The sequence below is a fragment of the Mya arenaria genome, chromosome 12 (genome assembly GCF_026914265.1).
Source record: "Mya arenaria isolate MELC-2E11 chromosome 12, ASM2691426v1".
In the NCBI taxonomy this organism is placed as follows: domain Eukaryota; kingdom Metazoa; phylum Mollusca; class Bivalvia; order Myida; family Myidae; genus Mya; species Mya arenaria.
The window spans coordinates 63,492,444-63,518,445 of NC_069133.1; the positions used below are offsets into that span (position 1 = coordinate 63,492,444).

At 34.1% G+C, this 26,002-nt stretch overlaps 1 protein-coding gene across 4 annotated transcripts in view; it reads right to left on the reverse strand.

Moving 5' to 3' along the window:
- Positions 1-1,096: 1,096 nt before the first annotated feature.
- The window catches only part of LOC128212107 (nuclear hormone receptor HR96-like), a 96,426-nt gene continuing 71,520 nt past the window's right edge, over positions 1,097-26,002 (reverse strand). For all 4 annotated transcript variants that reach the window (XM_052917375.1, XM_052917376.1, XM_052917374.1 and 1 more), the window contains 3 exons: positions 25,466-25,583; positions 23,667-24,226; positions 1,097-9,732 (listed from right to left, as the gene is read on the reverse strand). In XM_052917375.1, the coding sequence (XP_052773335.1) occupies positions 9,241-9,732; positions 23,667-24,226; positions 25,466-25,583 (1,170 nt within the window). In that variant the 3' untranslated portion in view covers positions 1,097-9,240. The remainder of the gene's footprint in view (positions 9,733-23,666; positions 24,227-25,465; positions 25,584-26,002) is intronic.

Here is a 26,002-nt window from a genome sequence, read left to right on the forward strand (position 1 = left end):
TGCTCCTTGGGACTATCTCTTGCTCAAGAGTATGTTGGAGGGTGCTCCTGGTGGTGCTTTGGATGATGTCTTGGCTTAGATTCTAAGAGAAGTTGCTCCTTGTGGACCTTGGAACTACCCCTTGGGTTAGAGTCCATGGAAGGGTGCTCCTGTTGGTGCTTTGAAGGGGGATTCTGGTGGTACTTGGAAGCAGGTTTTAGAGACAGCCAACAAGAGGGTACCTCTTTTGGGAGAGGAATTTACCTGTACCACCCGACCTCACAACTTGCTCTCATTTTGTATAGTATTTCATCTTGCCACTTACAGCAACAGGCATCCTATGGTCTTGATGAAGTTAGACTAGACCATTTCTTGTGACTGTGGTCCTAATTGAAAAAAGGTAAGTATTACAAATATATATAACACAATATGATACCTTTTTCTAATATAATGCAGATACCGGTACTTTGTGTCAAATTATATGCGTTTTGCCAAGGTATCGAAGTCATGTGTTGTTATATATTGACATATTGTCGGACTTTTAACTATTGTTCGCACCATGCAATGGTTCACATTTTACACCACCAGTGTTAGTTGTATGGCCTGTAAGCTGTTCAACAGCTGTCCCCACTGCGGTGATCCAGCAGTTATTGTTTAATAACCAGTAATCAGTTCTACATTCCCCTAATACAAATAATTATAAGTTGTTGTGTCCAATGATGAAACCACATGTGTGGATACTGTTAACGGACTTTCTTTTATCCCTGGTAGTTTAGTCAAGGGCTCAGAAAAAGGAAGAAATCTTGGCTTTTGTCTTGGTTACCATGGTTACCTGCATAATGCGATCTGCCCATCCCTGCTAAAATTGAACGCCAGACATCCTCCAACATAAATATACCAAGATCACTCTCTGGACAAAAAATTCACACCTACCTCGAGCGACTAGACTACAGGTTAATAGCCATGTGATGTCCCATCTTTGTTTTTTGATAATCTGCACAAGATATAGTCGCATTAATGTATATAATGGAAGTATCCATTGGTACCCTAGATGCCGAGACCATCAACTGGAGGGTCATACTAAAGTACAGGTTGGTTAAAAAACACAAACTCAGAATAAGCTACAATACCCACAGTTTAATGATAACAACTGATGTTCATGGCAATGACATGGATTGAGCAAGTCTACACATATAACTATAGGTAGCAGCAGCCACAGTGAACTAAAATATGTGTCCATTCATTGCCCATTGGGCTTAACAGCCTTTTACTTTGTTTGCTGATAAGCCATTTTGGGCAATAAATTGACACTGTGTAGCAGCGATTTGCCGCCTCTTGAGTGGTGAATAGTGATATAATACATTTACAATGCGAAACATTTACCGGTATAGAAGGTATATTTTATGTATAAGTAGATAACATAAAAGGGTAAGTTTTACCATAGAATCCTGTAATTTTGAGTGAAAGGCGTGCAGATTATTGAGTTTAAACGGTTTAAATTACTTACAAATTATCATTTTGAGTACAAAAGAATTGCTGGACTTTAAATATTATTGTATGTAATCTATTTTGTTGCGAATACTGAAAATTTGGCCAAAGATTCTTGTAAAAAGGACTGCACACGATTATAACATCCCCAAGATAACAGCATGGTACAGTATGAACTGAACCCAAAATGAACCTACATACATTTAAATGTAAACTCCAGCCTTAAATAATACAGCACTTGTGTTTTAATAACAATAGTTCAATATAATTAAAAACAATTTTACAAGTATTAGCATATTTCCTTCACATTTTCACATTAAATGAAAAAGACAATCTTAATGTATTCAGCAATTATATTTAACACAATCACATATTCTCTGATACAGTAATGAAATGATGCATGAATAGTGAACAAATTGACTATTATAACAAGTCAATAATCCATCAATCCTTTCCCACATATAGGTGCTTTCTGATCCCTTTACAGCAGGTGACTTTTGCAAACATTGTGACAAAAGGTGAATATGCTCAAAATGCTCATAATGAGTAATCTCTCCTTTTGCCACTATGTTTTAAGCACTATTCAAGAAATACAATTTTAGTAATTAAGCTTTGTCATGTTTATCTGTTGCAGATTTGTTTAATGTGGGAAAGGGTGAAACTATTTTTAAGAATAGTACCATATTTAACGAGTAACTACACTGTAACAATTTCACATATTAACTTAACGTAGTAACTATACTGCAATTATTTCACATATTTATCTATCACAGTAACTACACTGTGACTTTTCACATTTTAACCTACCGCAGTAACTACACTGTGACAATTTCACATTTTAACCTTATGCAATTACTTCACTGTAACAATTTCAAATTTTAACCTAATGCAATATCAACACTGTGACAATTTCAAATTTAAACCTACCACAGTAACTACACTGTTACAATGTCACATTTTAACCTAACACAGTAACTACACCTAGACAATTTCACATTTTAACATAACACAGTAGCTACACTGTGATAATTTCACATCTTAACCCAAAACAATAACAATGTGACATTTCACAACATAATCTAATGCAATGTAACTACACTTTCATAATTTCACATTTTAACCACAGTAACTACACTGTGGCAATTTCACATTTCAACCTACCAGAGTGTGACAATACCACATTCACATAACACAGTAGTTACACAGTGATAATTTAATATTTGAATTAGTATCAGTTAACTGTGACAATTTCACATTTTTATTTTACAATGTGACAATTTTATCAAAGATATGATAACAAGTCATCACACATATGTCTTCTATACAAAAATGCAATAAATGTTTGTAACATGATTAAAATATGTTCAGTGTGAAGTCTTTATGCATAAAACTATATATATTACAAGACTGAAGAAAGGCAAAATCAATAGAAACAGTTGTGAATTCATCAGAAGATGTAAAACATAAAAATAACATGAGAAATTAAAGTCGCAAAGCAGTTACTGTTAAAAACATTTGAACCAACTGTTTTAAAAACATAACCTTTTCATAAGAATAATATAGCATTATAAAACAATTGTGATTTAAAACAAATGTGATTACTGTCAATGCATAAGCCATAATATCCACAAAAAACAACAGAATGTTAACTAAATGTCTGCCATAAGAATAGTTTAAAAGTATTGTAACTTAAGAACATTTCACCAGGTAATACAGGAAAAAATAATAAAGAACTCCAAAATCAACCTTAATGGAAAGGTACCTCTTGAAGACACGTTGTATTTGAAAGATGCAAGTTAACAGGCTTGTAGTAGGTCATAACAATTGAGGGCTTGGGGCCAGACACACCTGTTTTTATATGAAATTAAATTTGTTTTGTGCTGTACCAGGGGTTAGGATTTGTTATTGGTCCCAGACTGTACTCTGTCAATGAAATGCTAAATTAAAGGTGTCCTTACAATACATGTATTTGAAGGCTCCAGATGCCATATTAAATATCGTTCTAATCCTTTTCCTTGGACATGCCTCAGTAATTCCATTCAGTTCATTGGCCAGTTATTTTTACAGTCCAATCAAAACACTTGGATTTTAATCTTCATATTAAGTGAAATCTAAGTTGGTTGTTGCAAACAGCCCCTGGTCAATTATCAAGTCTTTATTAAAGGGCATTCAAGAGGACCTTGCTATGAGATACTCAATGAAATGCCATCTGTGTTCAAGAACTTTGTTCCCCAAATTGTTTACCATCACCTGACCTAGAGGAGTGAGAACTAACTATTCACATTGTATGCCAGCCTTAATCATGGGCTCTTGCATCCCAATAACATGACTTGGTTAGACAGTTAAAAAGCCCAAAGATGCACTCTATAATTAGACACTCATTAAATGGTCAATTAAATCAGATATCAAGTTTATGGTGAAAATCTTATCCAGACAAGTAGAGCTGATGAAACCATTTAGTGAAGTCATTTATATACCAAATATGTATGATAATACATGTAGTTCTGTCGACAATTACATACACCATTTGTTTTGAGGAATTTTGATATACTATTTATAGCTTATAGTAGGTATAATGTTGCCAATTTTGTACATAAAATTTTGCAAAAAGCACAGCAGCCTGGCTATTAACAAAAGCTGTATCTTTTAAGACAATACTGAACATTTCTAAAAGAGTGTAAACATTTCTTGCTCCCATCTCAAGCATAGAACTACCAGGTAGTTAATAATAGAATATTTCCAGGAAAAAAAATATCACAAATCCTTCAAGCATCACCGGTACTCATATCTGATATAGTTGTGCATGTGTGCAGATATACAAACAACATACTGCAGTTAAATTTGTATCATAAGTTCATAATTTTAATCTATTATATAGAATATTTAAGAATTAACAACTGGTAGATTTCCAGAAAAATAACCAAATATTGATAAACAAAATCAAATAAAAGTAAACTGATTACATCACATCTAACTCTTTTAAATCACACATAATATCACATCTAACTCTTTTACATCACACATACCATCACATCTAACTCTTTTACATCACACATAACATCACATCTAACTCTTTTACATCACACATAACATCACATCTTACTCTTTTACATCACACATACATCACATCTAACTCTTTTACATCACACATAACATCACATCTAACTCTTTTTCATCACAAACAGCATCTTCTTACTCGCTTACATCACACATAACTTCCACAAGTAATATTTTTTTTAATAACATATCAAAAAAGATTCTTTAAAATATGTATTGAACTGCGCTCAACACACAAGGAAAGAACTTACTTTTAAAGTAGTAAAATGCATTCACAAGTCAAGTCATCATGTTTATTCTCTCAAACTCATGTACAACATAAAATATTGAAGTAAATAAAGACAATGCAATGTGTAACAAGACGTGAACAGAGATACCAGAAAAATGCATGAAATGTAGTAGAATTATTATGCTGAAAATTGCTTCGTGCTTCACATACCAAATTTATTATGAGACAATAAGCTGTACAGAGAAACTTCTGTTACCAAGTCATAAAAAAGCCTGCAGTGGAATTAAAAACAACAACTGGAGATTGTGTTGAAATACATTATGCTAGCTTACACTGAATACTTAATGCTAATGCTCCAGGGAAAAAATAAGCCCTGTTTTGCCCGTGCAACAGTACCAGTAAAATCGCTACCACGTTTACGACAAATTCTGGGAAATATCTTAGAGTTTATTAGCTTATTTGAATGTTTTGTCACAAAAAGTGACAGAAAAAGATGATAGGAATGGATATAAGTTAATATTATGCAAGTCTGTAAATGTTTTAGCCTTTCCAGTTTCCGTATATTGACAAAATTTCATTGAGTAGATTAAAATGCATTTAGGCGTAGCGGCCATTTCATGGTGTAAAAAGTTGATTTAATTCACTCTATCATGATCTTATAAGGCAATGGCATTCATGTAAAAACCGGGCAGGTTTGATTTCTGATTTTTTACATTCATGCTTGAACCTATTTAGTAGCGCTATATTCACCATAACAAGCATTAATATTATTACAGCAAATCCTCTTGTTTGTATGAGAGGATTTTTAAGTTAACCATGAAAGCATCAAAATGGTTTATTGCCAAATTTACCTGTAATCTATGAATTTCAAATAAAATTGCTGATCATAAATTATCATAAGCCCTTTAGATAATAAGAGGATTTTTCCTACACATCTACAAATGTAGTGCAAATAGTATTTCTCTCTTTTTTCAGTCAGAACATGAATCATCAAAATACCTCACCTAATTCTTGTTTATATGATATTTTTTTTGTCATCTTTTTTAAGCAATCATGTAAAATTTGTAAATGAGTGGCATATAAGCTATCAATTTTTCGTTCTTTATTCAACTTTCAGAAATGGCCTAATCACATGGACAGACTGTACTTTTCTAAGGCAATGCTAATTTTATACATTGTAATTTATATACAATTCTAAGAGTTTCTGAAGTAATAAATGATGAAAACTTAGATTGAAAATTAAGAAAATACTGCTACTTATGTCAAAACATGGTCCATGCATGGGAGGAATGTGAGATGATTATGGCCACTAGGGTATTGTATTTTACATGTATGTGACATGCAGGGTAGAGCTTGTACTCACAAACCACTATCCTACTATACTACCTGACTTAACAGACAAAAACTCAGTTTATACCATGATTTCATACATAATATTCAACAAGATACCAAAGAAAATCAGCATATTACTTATTTCTGCAACAGAATGTATATTTACATGTGAACATATTCAATTTCTCAAATAATACATGAGTTAACAATGTTTCGTCAGAACAAACAGAACACTATTTATCATTGCTATTAAAACAATGACAAGCAAATCATAAGGGTTCGAACTGTATAACATACCATACAATAAAACCCTTCACACTAACATGGATTGATAAGAAGTAAAATTAGTCATCAAAATTATCTTTCAGTTCCTGGAACAGCCCTAAAATCAGACACTTCTGCTACAGAAAATCACACACAGATCAAGAATAAAAAACAATAAAACATCATCTAATTAGGCCAACAAAAATAGTTTCTGAGTTCACTGCTAGGAAATACCCCAGGGTACATGTACATGTTTGTAGGTCAGATTGTTAGTTTTAGGTTCAGCTGTGTCTGTAAGTCATTTTCCTCCTTTGATATAAATTGCAGTATACAGCACCTTGTAAACGCCAAAAGCCACTTGTGAAATGTAACTTATGAAGTTGAAATCTTACACTGCCTTAGGCCTTATACTCATTTCACAAATTACATTAAACAACTAAGTAAATCTACGTATCAATTTATTTTTCAAAAATATGTATTCACCTAAGGTCATATTAATATACAATTAAACTTTGAAAGCAGGTCAAACTAAAGGAAAATATACTTTTACAGGTGAAGTACATAAAGTACATGAAGTACTTATTCCAAACATTTCCATGAAATGAGAGAAAATTATTCACCGGTGAGAGTGATGACAATAAATATGTATATATATTTATATACATAAAATGTTATAATTACGGGTTGTATATGAATTTACATATATGCAGTGGCTTCTGAATGATAAAATCAGATTAAAAAATAGCTCTCTTGAGATTTCTTTCAATCTAATTATATCTGTATGATTTTAAAATGTTCTCTAAGACATTATACATGTACCCCAGTAAAAACATCATAATTGTATTATTTAATGGAATTTATGGGCTCTATATTAAAAGTTTTAAGAATAAAACTATTGAACTGACAGGCAATCCTATTGAACTGCAAGTCACATATATATAAAATTCTGAAATCAGGCAGACAAACTTTGATAGGAAAATAATGTAAGACAGAATTATGACCCTATATTTCTGTCACACATAAATGTCCTAGTGTAGCCGACATGGTTTCAGATTCATCCCAAATAACTCTATATCATAGTCATTAAAGCTTTACAAGGTATTAACCCCTCTGCAATGAACTGTGTTCATTTGCTATTTATTGTACCTTACTTCTTAGTTTAATGGACTATAACACTTAATGCATAATAAATTCCCAAATTAGAATATCTTTTCTTGCATGACGGACATGCATTTCCCAGTTTTTATCTGGCCTTGAATTTTACCCCAGGTAGGACGATTCATGTGCAACTTAACGCCATTTCAGAATATTTTAATGGATAATGGTACTAAATTAAAAATAGAACAATTTAGAAAAGAAGAGTCAGAACCGTCAGTACATCAACAAAAATGTTATTCAATGAAAACCTCAAAACGGTGGATGAAAAAATCTAACCTTCTGACACGCTGTGTTGCTTGTAAATCTGCAAGCCTCGTTACCCGATTCCACATGTGCCCTTTGGTCAGAATTTTTCCATCCACCCCAAATACATTTGGAGATTATCATCTTACCAAATTAAATACATTTTGTCCTGAAAAGCCATATAAATGATATAGCAAATGATCCAAACAAACATCTTACTATGAAATAAACAATGTTCAATAAGGGTAAGTCTGGAGAAAGTATAAGTAGCTTTATTCCTGGTACATGCCCTACTTCACTTTGTGTTTAAACAAAACCATACCGATGACTTGAAAAAGACAAATAGGTCAACTTTAAGAAATTTGACAGAGGCTTTGCTGTTAATGATTTCTAGATCAAGTATATGTATTATAAACGAAATAGGAATGTAAATGATGAATTATGTTTTCATCGAAATAGTAACTTAAGGCTACCGACCTAATAATATAAATAGAAAACTTGCATGATCCTACACAGCAAAGATATATATGAACCAAGAACGTGCATGACATTTTGCCGAAGTGTGGTTGCAAATGTGTTTTATCTTCATGCAGGTACACAAGTTAATGTTGCCTTCTGCAATAAAATGGAGCATTTTCAAGTAAAAGCACTTGGGATAATGCCTAAATTCCTAACAAATATAACTGCATAGAGAAGCAGACAGCTAAACATCATCATAATGGTCCAATGTTGCATTATTTTGGAGAAAATAATATCTTTTTTCTGATTGGTTGAGAAAATCATATTTATGTTTACAGACATTTGGGTGTAATTCCCTGCAAAATAACAAAATGAAAGGCATTGATTTTGGACTGTTATTCTATTTTGGTGACATGATGCATTCAAAATGATTGTTTTGACCAATTTTCCTCAGAACATAATGCATAAACTTTCTAGGTCAAAATCATCTTACAGAACTTCTGTGGCAGAAATATAACTTCGATTTCTATAAAACTAAAATAACAGCAACAGCTTGAAATATAATAAACAACATTCTTAACAAAGGTTCAAAGGCAGCGCATGTAATGTAGTACAAATCATTACGCATGTAATGTCATACAAATCATTAAACAATGCTGAAGCAGTTATACAATCTAAGCCAACATGTATGCCATTTTTGATAACAATAAGTAGATAACATTAATCATGCATTCAAGGATTGATAATGGGCCATGAATAAACCACATAACCACAGAATATATAAACATGTTTAACAGGATTCACATACATATGAGGTAAACTAACATCTCAAAATCTGTGTCAATAAAATGCCATTTTTCATTTTAAGAGCATTATGCATTATGCTACAAATCCAATGCAAGCTGACAGTGTCTGCATGTTGTTAATTCTATTCTCCTTGACCCAATTCCTTGTCCTATCTATAAATTTATAACCTGGAGATCATGTTTTCAATCAAGCACACTTTGTCAAGTTTGGAGTCATGAATCATCTCATTTCTGCAAACTGAAAACTTCTATAAGCAGTGGCTCCAGCTTTGAAATGTCTAAATTTGACGCCAATTTGGCACTTGATTCACCAAGATTGCGCACTTCCAGCATTTTCATGAGTAGTTTGGGGTACAAATCCTGAGCCTCCTGTACTGACATTATCGATTCCAAATAGTGCTGGAGCCAGGTCGTGTACTTTTCTTGTGCTTTTGTCACTGCTTCAATGTTTTTCAAGTTAGCCCGATCTGGAGAGAAAATTTCGATCACGAACATGAGTGTCATTACAGTTCGGTCACTTCTAGTCAGCATGTGTAATCCCCGCACAAACTGCACATGATCCTGGTACATTGATGCACCAAGATGTTCCCGAATAATTGATGGATCGATTTTGTGTTCGTCTTCCTTTATGCTCTGCTGCGCTTTAAGCTTCCACTTAAGGTTCTGTGGATCAAACCCCATCGCAGATCTCAGAACCATGATTTCCATTATGCCACCCTGGAAGTAGAAACGATTTGTATGAGATGTTTCCATTAGAAAATAAGGTAAAATGCATGTTAAATAATTGCAGAGCAGCAGTTATATGAAAACTTTTGGTCAAGAAAATGTTTGCTCTAAGGCAATACAATATTAGAAACATGTTTTTATTTGAAACACTTGGAAACACAATTTTTCTTAAAAAAACATGCAAGAGCATTTTTTCTTAAACAAGAGCATTTTTTCGATTTGTTGCATGGCAACACCACATTTTTTCTTCAGCATTAGGCAAGACCATGACTTCTCATTGGCATTTGGAAAACCATGTTTCCTATTTGACATTGAGTAACACTAAGTTTCCTCATGGGTGAGGGAAGCCAATGTTTATCCTGGGTACTTGGCAACACTAATTCTTCTCATGGGCTTTTGGAAAACCTATGTTTATCTTGGGTACTTGGCAACATTATGTATCCTTCTGGGTATTGGGCAAGACAATGTTTTCTCTTTGGCATATTGGCAAACTCTTGCTTCCTCTTGGACATTTGGCCACGACCATGTTTCCTCTTGGACATTGGGCAAGACCATGCTTCCTCTTGGACATTTGGCCACGACCATGTTTCCTCTTGGACATTGGGCAAGACCATATATTTTCTCTTGGACAATTGGCAAACCTTTAATGTTTTTTTTCTTGGAAATTTGGCAAGACCAAGTTTTCTCTTGAGCAATGGGCAAGATGGTGCTTTCTCTTTGACTTTTGGCAAAATCATGTATTCTCTTGAGCAATGGGCAAGATGGTGCTTTCTTGTTGACTTTTGGCAAAACCATGTTTTCTCTTGAGCAATGGCCAAGATGGTGCTTTCTCTTTCACATTTGGCAAGACCATGTTTTCTCTTGAGAAATGGGCAAGATGGTGCTTTCTCCTTAATATTTGGCCTAACCATGTATTCTCTTGGGTATTAGACAAGACCATGTTTTCTTCTGATTATTTAGCAGACCATGTTTTCTCTTGGGTATAGGGCAAGACAATGTCTTCTTCTGGGTATTTAGCAGACCATGTTTTCTCTTGGGTATAGGGCAAGACAATGTCTTCTTCTGGGTATTTAGCAGACCATGTTTTCTCTTAGGTATAGGGCAAGACAATGTCTTCTTCTGGGTATTTAGCAGACCATGTTTTCTCTTAGGTATAGGGCAAGACAATGTTTTCTTCTGGGTATTTAGCAGACCATGTTTTCTCTTGGGTATAAGGCAAGACCATGATATTTCTTTGGTATTGGGCAAGACTGTGCTTTCTTTTGGGTATTGGTCAATATAATGTTTTCTCTTGAGGCTGCACATAAAGGGAGGGCCTGCACATTGTATGGGAATTTTAAATCTTTTAATGTGAGTTGAGTACCCTTGTTTATATGTTTATATACAATTGTTCTACAAAGGAAGCAAAGTTAAAAACTGGAAAAGACACAATATTTTAAGCATATAAGCAATGGATCCCTAAATGAATATTTTGTTGATAACTTTTCACGTTTATATAATTTATTCAAAACTTAAAATGGAAATAGACATTTCTTTATATCTGTCCATCTTTTAGTTCTTACATTAATAATTTATATGATGTGAATGATTCCATTTTGTTATCTCGGCCACAACAGAATTTTTTGGTCAAAAAAAGTGTAAAACTTTTATAACATAATTTCTTTAGACACGACAGTTCACTAAACATCTCCATGGAAGACATTTGATTCATTACTCAACGGTTCTTATATCTAAACCCCACTAACAACTGGCTACTGGCTTGGTGACAAATAACTAAAAGGTTCTTCACTGTTTTCTACAGCTACAAAGTCTTCCTTGAGACTTGTCTTAAAGAGCTCTGGGCACTGATGGACGTAGAGTAGAAGGATTTATAACACTGTCACTTACACTTGCAATAGTAACAAGAGTGTCTATTGGAGATACTATGATAACAACAACATACATGTAACATAAGAAACGTCCTGAAATGTTTTCCCTAAACTCTTTTCTATCACTCTCTGCAAGTTTTCTCTAAAATGAAACAGAAAAACAAAGCGAAGCCTCAACCAATAAAACCAGGTTTTTAAATTATAGCCAATTAATTACTTGTGTGAATTATGGAAAAGTAGCAGCCTTAAGTAATTGGAAAAAAACCATTAATCTATTTTTAGTTACACTGACCTTGACCCCACCCGCCTCAAAGCAATCCTAAGCTAGCTCTTCATATAAGCTACATAAACACCAACTTTCATTACTATCCATCAATTCTTACTGAAATTGTTTGACCAGAAACCATATTCTACTTTTAGAAACAGTGACATTTACCTTGACCCCCCCCCCCCCCAAAAAAATAATAATTTAAGCTCCTGTTTCTGAAATAAATGTGATGCAAGCATGAAAAAATCATCAATGGTCTTTAGTGAAAAAGATCAGATTTAATGTGTTAATACTAATTGTCTCATTACGACCTTTCTTTAGTTGAATATAACTTAGCTTTCAAGTGAAATATTTTATGAAAGTAATGGAGTAAGTATAACTATTTTGTTTAAAAAAAAAATTAAACCAAAAAATTCCTCGAATGGAAACAAGTAATATATAAAGCAACATAGAATATATGGCATAAAGAAAGTCACATGATTTCTAAAATAAAAAATAGTGAGATAATGTCATTTTATATTAGTTCCGTACACAAAAAAAGATAACTAACGAAGAATTATGATTTTGATGTGATTTTTTTAATTTCATACTGTAAAAACATAACGATTTATGTACATAACAGGCACTTGCAACGCTGCGGTTTACAGTTTTACAACAATCGTAATACCTATTACTATTAATAGTAAATCTATTTCAAACATAAACTACATCTCTAAATACAATTTCAATATTCTTCAAAACCCCCCTGTTTTTGCACAAACCCGTTTTAGATGTTATGGATTAAACAAGAGCTATCACTGAAGGTGATTAATACCCCCGAACGCCACCTCTCATTATGATTTATCATTGTATGAAGTTTTATGAAATTCCATCTAGTAGTTTTCAAGTTACTGTCCGGACAAAAGTTTGACAAAAAAAAAACACAGAAAAAGGCAATAACTCTGTAATTTGCATTAATAGTGTAACGATTCATGAACACACTGAACTCCTTCTCATTGTGCTGTACCATTGTATAAAGTTATATTACATTCCATCCGGTAGTTTTCAAGTTATGCTCTGGACAAGAAAAAAGTAACAAAGGGCAATAACACTGTAATTGGCTGAAATAGAATTGCGGTTTCTGTACACTGCACTTTCTCTCATTATGATATATCACTGTATGAAGTTTTATTAAATTCCATCCAATAATTGTCAAGTTATGCTCAGGACAAGAAAATTAACAAAGGGCAGTAACTCTGTAATTAGCTGAAATAGAATTGCAGTTCCTGTACACTGAACTTCCTCTCATTATGATCTATCACTGTATGAAGTTTTATTAAATTCCATCCAATAGTTTTCAAGTAATACTCTGGACAAGAAAAAGTAACCAAGGGCAATAACACTGTAATTGGCTGAAATAGAATTGCTTGCACTTCCTCTCATTATGATCTATCACTGTATGAATTTTTATTAAATTCCATCTGGTAGTTTTCAAGTTATGCTCTGGACAAGAAAAAGTACTAAAGAGCAGTAACTCTGTAATTAGCTGAAATAGAATTGCGGTTCCTGTACACTGCACCCCCTCTCATTATGATCTATCACTGTATGAAGTTTTATTAAATTCCATCCAATAGTTTTCAAGTTATGCTCCGGACAAGAAAAAAGTAATAAAGGGCAGTAACTCTGTAATTAGCTGAAATCGAGTTATGGTTCTTGTGCACTGCACTTCCTCTCATTGCGCTTTACCATTGTATGAAGTTTTAATAAATTCCATCTTGCAAGTTAATGTCTGGAAAAAAGTTTGACAGCAAAAAACAAAGGGCAATTACTCAGTAATTAGCTAAAGTAGAGTTATGGATCGTGAACACTGCACTTCCTCTAATTGTGATTTACCATTGTATGAAGTTCCAATGAATTCCATCCAGTACTTTTCAAGTTATACTACGGACAAAAAAGTAACAAAGGGCAATAACTCAGTAATAAGCAAGAATAGAGTTATGGTTATTGTACACTGCACGTCCGCTCATTAAGCTCTATCATTGTATGAAGTTTAATCCAATTCCATCCAGTAGTTTTTAAGTTATGCTCCGGACAAGGTAAATTGCAACGGACCGACCGACAAACCGACCGACCACAGGGTGACTCCAACTTTGTTTGTCGGGGGTATAAAGAATCCCGTATACTACGTCTACTATTTTAGACTAATTTATACCCTGTGTGTAGGGGTATATGTTTATCATTATTCTGCAAACATATGAACCTATAATCATTTTAAGAAAAGAAGAATAAAAGCAAGCCTAGCTGGTGAGACATTTATCTTAGTGACGCTAAATTAATAAAGAGTGTTATTTGTTTCAAACCTTAAAAACATGATAATTGATGAGTTTATATTAATTGCGATTTTAATTTGAGCTGGGAGTTGGATATTTATTAATGTTCCCAGCTTTAAGTAATTTGGTTGGATCCTAATCTAGTTGTGTCCACTTTTACAAAAAGGTGCGAATTTTGATCCTTTGTTTTTTCTGGCATAACAGTTATCAAGAGGTATAATGATATATAATGCAAAGAAAACCTTCAAATTCCACATTTAATCAATCACGAGCCAAATTCTTTACTTTTCAAATCATTCATCATTTCTAGACGAGATCATCCAATAATGGAGACATTTGTTGTTATTTACAAACAACACCATGTTTTCTGTCTTTCAAGTTGTCTTAATTTTTTAACTGATTTTTTTATAAATCGCTATTACGTAAAATGCAGGGGTGCATTTCAATAAAGATTTTTATCGTAAATTGAAAATATCTTAGTGTCATAGTTCCATTATTTTATTACATATTTGAGTGAATTGAACTCGAGTCAGCATTGAAAATGAACACCAAATTGAGTAAATAAAAATAATTGATGTACACGTATTGTTAATCTTTATACAGGTTTAAGAGAATTGAAGTTACGACTAAAATCCTTTATTGAAACAGCCCCCAGAAATTAGATACCATATTCAAAGTTAAATAGCACGAAACAATAGTGTGTTAATTTTTAGTTGGTTTAAATGAAGTAATCATATTAAGAAAAATGAAAACATTATTCAGATTTTTAATATTAAACGTCTATCAGCTTTGAATGTAGCTCCATAGAAATATTTTTTTAGTTTTCAACATACTTTGATATCGCAAAGGAAATAATGCAAAACTAATTCTCAAATTAAAATTTTGATAATTTAAGAGAGAACTGTCTTATCATAATATAGTTATAAGTTTAATGAAGACAATTTAAAAATTTGTTAATAATTTTGCTCTTTTGTCAGCAATGTTATCGGACCATTTTTGCTTTTAGCTTGCTGCTACGTCCACTGCCAATCATTTTTGTAACATATAACTAATATATCATATGGAGGATAATGTTACTTAGCTTTATTTTTTGTGGAGAAATTGTAATACTTTATTTCTGCAATGGTGGTCAAATAATGGCGATTTTCATTTACCTCGCCGATTATATGCCCTTTTTTGTTATAAGCACAATTTATATAAAATGAAAGGTAATTACTTGCAACTCGGCCATGGCCGAAATGTTCTGAGCGATTTTAAACTGTGCCCTAAAGCCTTGCAGGTGCCCTTCATGTATATATCGTTATGTTTTGACATAAGGAAATGAAGAAAAGCCGTCAAACTCATAATTATAAGTTGGATATTTATTTTTTTGTGTATGGAACTAATATAAAATAACATTATCTGGTAATATTTCTTGTTTTTATGATATTTTATAGACGCTATATGCTTTAACCCGGAATCCTGATCAAACCAACTACCCACTTTTGATACTAAACAATTTGTACGTGAAGGATTTGCCATATCAAAAATCTAAAAAAAATCCGTCAACGTACAATTATTTGGACTACCCATTGCCTCTGCTGTCCCCGGTTTACCCCTGGAACAAGGGCGAGGGGTGGGCGGGGCAGTGGTTACAACTGACAAGCGCATTACAATCCCGGATTATGTTGCAAATAAAAACAAAATATAAGGTGATAAACTTAGGCTTACTTATGTTGAGGTATATCCAGACCAGTGTTTATATCGCTATTTGTGAAAAGATATTTGTTCAAAACTGTTGCTTTGTCAGAATTTGATCAAAAATAAGCTTGATACAATCATCAATTTGGACCAAACAATCACTCAGCATCGTCGTAACGAGGTACAATGTTGGTCCCTTGTATTAGGACTTGAATAAAATAGTACTAAGTTGATCATTCTGATTACCATTCAAAACAGGTCACTAATTACGCAATATAATCGCTACCAGTCTCAGATACACATGCTTTATTGCATAATGGTTGCTTTAAATAATGATCCTTTAGTGTATGAGACGATGAACAATGACTTCAAGCATGCTCAAAACATATTTATTGTCAAAAATAAGATTTAATTTCCAAACTTCGAGCCACATTGTTTATACCGGAACCGGCCATTTTGATTGAAATTATTGAACCCATGCTAAACCGATCGATATACAGTAAAAAAACACTACGCATCGGTAACCTCCCTTTACAAAAACACGAAAACTAGCGTAGAAAAATTATACGTGATTATTTTTAGCCTTTTAATAAATTATTACCTGAAAAAATCTGCTTGGCGATCAAAATGGAGGTGCGGGCGCACAAAAAAAATAAAAATGTTTTTTTTTACATTTTTAAAAAAATAGGAGCGGTAAATCCGCGGAAAGAAATATCAATTTGGTGTGGCCATAAATATAAACAAATAAACTGTCAGACTAAAGACAAGAATGGGGCTTTAAAAGAAACACATGATTCACAGACAAATTTATGTAATTTCCATATTTCTTTGGACTGGTTCTACCAAAAGATGCACCATATCATGGACATTTTAAGTGTTTCTGATCTTCCTTAAGACTGGTTCTACCAAACAAGCCACCGATTTAAGGAAAATTTAAGGAGTTTTGATATTCCTCAGACTGGTTTTACCAAAAAAAAAGAGAGTCAAAGACAATTTAAGAGATATTGATATTCCATTTAAGACTGGTTCTACCAAAAGAACCGGATTTACAGACAACTAAAGTGTTTTCAATATTCCTTAAGTTTGGTTCTACCAAAAGAGCTACTGGGTCTCAGACAATTTTAAGGGTTTTCAGAAATCCTTTGGACTGGTTCTACCAAAAGAGTCACAGAGTCACTAACATGTTATGTGTTTTTGATATATTTTTTAGACTGGTTTTACCAAATTATAGCCCCAAGTCACAGACAAAGCAAGTGTTTTCAAAATTTTTTAGACTAGTTTTACCAAAACAACTACATGAGGTATTTCAAGTCTTTTTGGTCAACATCTCTAATAAATTGAATACCAAGCAATTTCCACAAGCTTTAAGGATTAAACAGACATTATTAGAACAACAATTTTGATTTGTGTGCAAGAAAAAAGATTTTGAGGCATTTAAATCCACTTTTTTAGTACCCGCCTAATCCTTAGAAATGCACAAAACAGTTTCAAGCCCACAATCCAGAAATAAAATCTGAGGAATTACATACAAAGTGTTTATCACATAAACGAGGAATGGATTGCACCATAAAAATAGCAAACAAAATAACTCCCCTGCTTTCTTAGACAAAAAAACATTCCTTTAAAAACTGTATGTATCATTATCAAATTATGATTTGGTTGACTATGGAAATTATCTTTTTTTTTTATATTTTTTTTATGACTTACTGGATATAACTTTTATTTTCTAAAATCACATACCAATTATTCACATGACAATTAAATATTATGAACAAGAAAATCATGATATACAACTATTTCATCATTAAACATTGCATAATTATGTGTGAGACAAATATAACTCTTACAAAATATTCTTAGATGATTTTGAATTTCATAATGTCAATTTATTGAGAAGAGAACAATTTAATCTCATAGAATAAAAACAATATTGGCCTTGGACCCCACAATAATTACTTTTTTTACAAGTAGATCCAGTAATCTGTTAAATTCAAGTATTTTAATGAGCATCAATTTATCATTTTGAAGTAGGTGAATTTAATATAACAGGAGAAAACAATTGTTCTTCGCCATAAAATCTGATGACTGACATTGAATGCAGAAAAACTATCCTAAAATCTCACCAGCATTGCACAGCAGGACAATAAATGACAATACCAATCAATATGAACACACGAAGCTTGCATGGAAGCATCATGTAAACTAGAGACTGTAAAAGCTGTAATATAGAAGGATTGGCTCCATCCTGTTACAGCAACTTTCTGCTCAGATAAAAGAAAATTCAAGATCTTTTTAAAAAGGTAAAAGGAGAATAGTGTTCTTGTATTATCATTGACAAACGATGGCTGTTGACATCAATAGGAATTCCATTAATACAGGGACTGAATTGTTTGTCTGTCAATGTTAATCTATTGATTACAGTTGGCGAAGGGACATTACTCTCCAGGTATTTAAATATTTAAGCCACAGTTATGGGAGTTACTTCACATGATATGTAATGGTCATGTGTGCCTCATTTCATGTGACAGTTTAATTAATATATAGCCAAGATTACAGCTTATGACAAAATTTAAATGAAAACATCACTATCCCTGACAACAAGGACAACTAGAGCTGTCACAGGAGTGACGAATACCCCCAAATGCCGCCTGGACACAGGAATGGCAAACCATTCCTTTGAAAAGAGGCCATAACTCCAAAGTTACGGCACACTGCATCTTCTTTTATCATGCATTGTATTGTTTGTCCAGAAACCATTTTTCTATTTTCGTAACAGTGCACAAAAACCTTTTCTCCACTGGCCCCATTTTCAATCACAAGCATTGTCTTCACAGAGGCTACCTATACAGCAAGTTTCATCACAATATCTCATGCCCAATTAAAGTTATGAAGCAGAAACAATTTTTCTATTTTTAGTAACAGTGACCTTGACCTTGGCCCCAATATCGAACTTGACCTGTATCTTCTGATGTTACACCCGTGTACCAAAAATTTTTCAAATCTGTCAAGCCTTTCATGAGTTATCGTACAGAAACCATTTCTTTATTTTTAGTAACAGTGACTTTGACCCCACCAGCCCCAATATCGAACTTGACCTGTATTTTCTGATGTTACACCTGTGTACCAAAAAATTTTCAAATCTGTCAAGCCTTTCATGAGTTATCGTCCGGAAACCGTTTTTCTATTTTTAGTAACAGTGACCTTGACCTTGGCCCCACCAGCCCCAATATCGAACTTGACCTGTATCTTCTGATGTTACAACTGTGTACCAATTTTTTTTTTCAAATCTGTCAAAGCCTTTCATGAGTTATTGTCTGGAAACCGTTTTTCTATTTTTAGTAACAGTGACCTTGACCTTGGCCCCACCAGCCCCAATATCGAACTTGACCTGTATCTTCTGATGTTACACCTGTGTACCAAAAATTGTTCAAATCCGTTAAGCCTTTCATGAGTTATCGTCCAGAAACCGTTTTTCTTTTTTTTATTAACAGTGACCTTGACCTTGGCCCCACCAGCCCCAATATCGAACTTGACCTGTATCTTCTGATGTTACACCTGTGTACCTAAAATATCTCAAATCTGTCAAGCCTTTCATGAGTTATTGTCCGGAAACCGTTTTTTCTATTTTTAGTAACAGTGACCTTGACCTTGGCCCCACCAGCCCCAATATCGAACTTGACCTGTATCTTCTGATGTTACAACTGTGTACCAAAAAAAACTTTTCAAATCTGTCAAGCCTTTCATGAGTTATCGTCCGGAATCGTTTTTCTATTTTTAGTAACAGTGACCTTGACCTTGGTCCCACCAGCCCCAATATCGAACTTGACCTGTATCTTCTGATGTTACACCTGTGCACCAAAAAATTTTCAAATCTGTCCAGCCTTTCATGAGTTATGAGTTATCGTCCGGAAACCATGAAAACCGACAGACCGACAGACAGACCGACCGACCGACCGACAAGCTCACTCCTTTATACCCCCTCAAACTAACAATACTGAAATTTGAAAAAAAATCAACTGTTGTTGTATCGAAAGTCAATACAATGTCAATAATTCAAACTATGGTAATGTTTACCAATAGAACTAGAACAGATCACCTTCTTTGTTTTTAGATCACTGTGAGATTCCGTTAAGTGCACCGTTTCCTAACTTAGAATTTCAAGTCATAAAAACTGCACTCTCTAAGACACTTAATACTTGTTTGTCTCAGAAATAATTCACAAAACAACAGATCTCAATTGTTAGGTAAACAGCTGAAATTTTCATTTTTCTTGAAGCGTAAGTAAAGGTTAGTAACGCTTTTAGCCATTTTATAACATGAATTTTCTAATGTTAATATCATGAACTGCGATCTGATCTTTTTTTAAGAAGCAAGTTTTTTATTTAGCAAGTAGATTATTTCATTATGCAAAATTTCTTACTTAATCTTGCTTTTACTTAATAAAAATTTGTTAATGGTGATTATCATTACGATAAATTCTGTTAAAAGTCCAAAAAGGCTCAAGAATGTTTACATTATACAAACACAAAAATAGTGGGTTAGCTGATATAAGGGACATAAGAGGCTTCGAGAAAATGGGGCCAGGCCTTGAACTTCAAAGTATACTCGAGTTAAATGTTAAAAACTGTTGGGTTGTACTCAATAAAAACAACATTTGTATATTTTTTATCTTTGAAATCTTGACTAAGTTTGTGATAAACAATTATTTTTTGAGGGATGTACTTTTAAAAAGTGTATATCTATTAATAGTTTTGTGATAAAATATTGTATAGGCTGATTGAGATGGTGATTAGACCTAGGTATATTTATGATATTGAGGTCCAAAAATTAGGTAGGTTTTTATCAATACATTCAATGAGCAAACTAGAGTTGTCACAGGAGTGAAGAATACCCCCGAATGCTGCCTGGACACAGGAATGGCAAACTATTTCTTTGAAGAGAGGCCATAACTCTGAGGTTATTTTACACTCCATTTCCACTTATCATGCCTAACCAAAGTGTGTTGTTTAGTTAAAATCCATTGAGTAATCAAGAATATGTAACAAAGGGCAATAACTCTGTAGTTAGCTCAAATAGAGCTATGGTTCTTGTACACTGCATTTCCTCTCATTGTACTTAACCATTGCGTTCAGACATATTTTGAAAACATAACATAATTATTATATCAATTGATCCCAATAAACCTGAATAATCATTAAACATACCACAAATGCACCAATAAACCATAAAATGTAAACTTAAGAAGTATCCTTAATTACATGAATGACTTTACAGACCATTAAAATTCGTGCTGCATCATAAATGATGTAGATATATAGACGCATTGGATTATATTTTTTCTAGGTCAACAAGATGATTGTAATGAACAGTTACACTACTTCTAAAACAGTTTCTTCTTGATGGGAGTTTTATTCAAATTTAATTCCAATGAAAAGTATTTACAAAGGAAACCATTGTCTATCATGACTTCGAATGAAAAATCCTGGAATAAATGACCATTTGCCCATATAATACTGTGTATAGGATGCACCTTTTCATCTCTGAATTTTATTAAATAAAATGCCTGCATACTTTCTATAGTCTTAGGCTTCTGACATTTTGTTGTGGAATCAATTTGCTTTAATACAGAAACCAATAGAAGAAGAGTTTGCTTCCTTAAAACTTCAAAGGGATGTAACTCACATAGATTGATGGATTTAGTTATTGTACGAAAGATTTTACGCAGAACTAGTATGATTCTGTAATCAGATAAAAATAAACATGCACACTGTTATTAGTGGCATCATTGTGCACTGTAAATGTGTGATGGTGTGAAAAGCTCCCTCTGCCTTTCTATAGTAACATACCAATAAGATTTATCTGTTGCGATTTGTTACATTGTACCATGTGTTTGTAACACTAATCTAAAGGTGTTGACATGACAGTTGCTTTTTCAATTCAAACTACGAATCATTTGAAGGCTTCCAGTAGAGCGTCATCAGGATGACAGAATTAAATTGTTGTTTGTTATTTATGAAATAACGCAATTGATTTACACTACTTGTCCTGGTATTTTAATATATTTTAGCAAATATGTATGTGTTGTACTTTTAAATAACATTTGCCATTTTCATAATTTAATAAAATTTGTCAAAACAAACCCAGTGACTGCTGATATTGACATTTTTTCACTGCATCCTATCTATGGTATTAAGATTTTTTACCTGATTTTTCTTGTTACCATTTATTGGTGTCCAGTCTATGCTAGCGCCTTAAATGCACGGTATAATATGATATGTGTCGACAACAACAATCCTAACTATTTTCCCTTAAAACTGCAAAATTGTAACAACCATGCAATCATGTGATAGGATGTGTGGAAAAACAGTCAAGTGAAAGGCTTAAAAAAATTCTCATACATATAACAACAGGGAAAAAATATGCCGTAAATGTCAACGTGACTTGGAGCGCCTCACGATCGCACGTTTTTCTATTCAATAAGAGATTTTGTTATTGTGATAAATGTGACAAATTTTCTAGTGGGCTGATTGCACATTGTTATACAGACAATTGCTTCAGATGTAGCTGTTTTATTTAAACCTATGAGCACATCATTAAGTATTTCAAGTTGAAAAGTTAACATAAATGTTGTTGATATCGTTGTTAACTGAAACAAAGTTCTGAACAACTTATACATAAGTAATGCACCAGTCAATTGTAACCACAGCCCCCCCGGTTCCGGGGGTATACCGGAGATAGCCGGGTAAAAGGGCTGTGTTTTTCCCTTTCAGGTGTCCCCGCAGTGCCGGGTGAATGCGGTGGTTTTGTCTTGCTCAAAATATAGCGGGGAATGGGCCTTACCTAGGGTCCCTGGGGTGCGGGGGCATTTGGCGGTGATTTTACCACCAGTTCGTCTCCGCAGGGCAGGGATTTTACCCAGGGTTGGCTGGATCGAAAGTCAAAGTCCCCACTATTCCCCCGGACCTGAGGGGGCCGTGGTTACAATTGACTGGTGCATAACCCACTGTTTTTTATAAAATTGACATCATCAACAACTTACTATAATTCAGAAATCTGTACAAAATTCATTATCAGATGTTATGCAAAAATGAACAGCTTCCACATTTTTATGAACCATTTCACTAGAAATAATATTTAAGTTACGTTGTATTCTTCAGCTTATTAAATTTATGGAAATCAATGATTTAAGAAAATCACTAAATGGTTCATTTAATCAACTTTATCTGTGAAAATTGACTTATACACAAGCTTAAGTTTTTTTCTTACAATGTCAACATAATCCCAACACGTATAAAGCCGTTGAAATAAAATCATCATTTATGATCAATCAAATCTAAATTGTTCAAGTCAAATTAAGAAAAATGTGCAAAACAATACTGAAGTATAAAATGACTCAAATTCAGACTGTCATTGATTTATAAACCAAACTTGTCTGACACGCTTAGTCATGTTACATGTTTAATTAATGCCTCCCCTAATTTCTTAATTGAATTCATTAGAATAAAATTAAGTTAAAGTACCTTTAAGTTTTGTTATCCTATAATGAAAGTTTCCATGTGCGTCTTTTGCTATGGACTAAATTTACAATAGCGTCATGTTCATTTTTTCATTATCCATACAACCATACATGCTTTATTAATAGTTTTTTTTTTTATTTCTCTATATTTTTCATGGTGTTAAAAAAAATATCACCGTTTTACAAATGAAACGGTATGGATAAGTTTTTATTTCAAAGTTTATTTTTGAAATCAAAGTAATTGGGAGTAAAGGGAAAAACTCAATCTCCAGATCAACACTTACCTTTAATAAGAAGATCTGATCCTCTTGTTTTAACTCCTTGAACTCGGGTATATGTTTAGCAAACTTTATAAGCCGGCGTATGAATATGTCCGTCATATTAAATAAGTCATTCGCATTGTGCGGCTTTTCAACCATTTTCTTAGCCTGATCAACTGAATAACCCGCATCAAAGACAGACCGGTACTCCATCTCAAGTTTCTGGATTTCGAGCACGATTTCTGGAGGTACTGGACGAAATGTGTAGCTCTCTTCGTTGTGTTCCTTTTTTACCATCGACGGCGAAAAACTGAGGTAGGGAGCAGCTTGGGGACTGCTTAGGCTGCTGTTTTCTGTTGAGTCAGACATGTAGCTCGTAGAATTGATTTCCCCATCGCTGCTGCTACCTGTTGGGGAATAGAGGTCAATCTTGTGTGGTGGGGGGTACCCCATGGGGGGTGGGGCCCCGCCCAAATGAGGTGGCAAGGTCATATGGGGATCTGTTGGGGAGAGAAACTGCCGATCATCAGATGACGAGGGTGAGTGCTCACTCTTCTTTCGTCGTTTGGCCAACTGGTCATCGCCTGGAGAAAGAAATAGATAATTTATTAAATGCTCTTGTAGATACACATGTCCTAATGATCTAATTGGTATTAAGAAATTTTGGACTGGGTTAAAATACAATGTACATTTTGTAAACTGTTGCTCAATATTAACTAATCACTTTGCTTCATGGCTAGTTTGTATTTAAACCACTAAAGATGTCACTTTATCTTCATATTTGGGAAACGAGATGGGATAATTATATAAATTAGTATATCATGTTACATTTGCATTAATCTTTATTTATTTATATATTTGGGAATATATATAATGCGAATATAATTCGGCCGCAATTAATGGAAACTTTAAGCTCTGTCAGGGGCATTTTGTGGTTACCATTATGAATGAGCATAACCAGAGAAAGTGAAGATACATAAATTAATTCCAAAATATGCAGAAATAGTATAAAACAGCAGATTTAAGGCAGGATCGGGCCTGAACCACCAGGGCAAAGGCAGGATCAGGCCTGAACCACCAGGGCAAAGGCAGCATCAGGCCTGAACCACCAGAGCAAAGGCAGCATCAGGCCTGAACCACCAGAGCAAAGGCAGCATCAGGCCTGAACCACCAGAGCAAAGGCAGCATCAGGCCTCCCAGGGTAAAGGCAGGATCGGGCCTGAACCACCAGAGCAAAGGCAGCATCAGGCCTGAACCACCAGAGCAAAGGCAGCATCAGGCCTGAACCACCAGGGGAAAGACAAGATCGGCCCTGAACCACCAGGGTGAAGGCTGGATCAGACCAGAACCACCAGGGTAAAGGCAGGATCGGGCCTGAACCACCAGGGTAAAGGCAGGATCAGGCCTGAACCACCAGGGTAAAAGGCAGGATCAGGCCTGAACCACCAGAGCAAAGGCAGCATCAGGCCTGAACCACCAGGCTAAAGGCAGGATCGGCCTAAACCACTAGGGCAAGGGCAGGATCGGCCTAAACCACCAGGGCAAAGGCAGGATCAGTTATGAACCACAAGAAGCAGAAATAGTTCATACTGTTAATTTTCAAAATGGGCTTTCTGTGACATCTTGTGATATATATTTCACAAAACTTTTAGTTTAGTTCCACCTGTTCAGATGTTTTCAACTCCTCAATCATTTGCATATCTGCACTACCTGAACTGTGTCTTCTTTTTCCTCACCCTATTTACAGTGTACCTGATTTAATCCTTCAAACTGCAGGTAAATCAATATTTGATAAGGACCAAAGTTTGTTTTCAACTACTTACTGAGTATCCATTCCTTCTTCATGCCAACATCAACACATTTCTTCAGTCGGCAGCCAGAACAGAACTTCCGCGTATGGGGGTCCAGTTTACAATTCCCCTCAAAACTGCATGTAAATACCTGAAACACAAACATCTTTTTGCAACACTTGGCCACAAAAGAAACAATTCCGATATTAAACCCCATCTTGTCCAAAATCGCTTCAACCAACATTTTTCATTTGCCAAAAATACGGCATTGACAAGAGGTTGTTGGAAATTGGTTAAACCGTGCAGGAATAAAAATAGTATGACTTTCTGTGATCATCAGAAAACAAACAAACAATGTAACACTGACATTAAGGTATAATGTGTACACTCATGAGATGCCCGGTGACAAGTCAACTTTGGTATCATTTTAAGGGGTCTGATGTGTATACCGATAGTTAAAAAAAAAAAAATATAATGAAAAATATTAAAAACAAGCTTTTCTGGCCTTGAAAGATTGCAAAAAATAGACTAGCTCAGTCTGATTTCGGATGAAATAGATAACAAGATTAC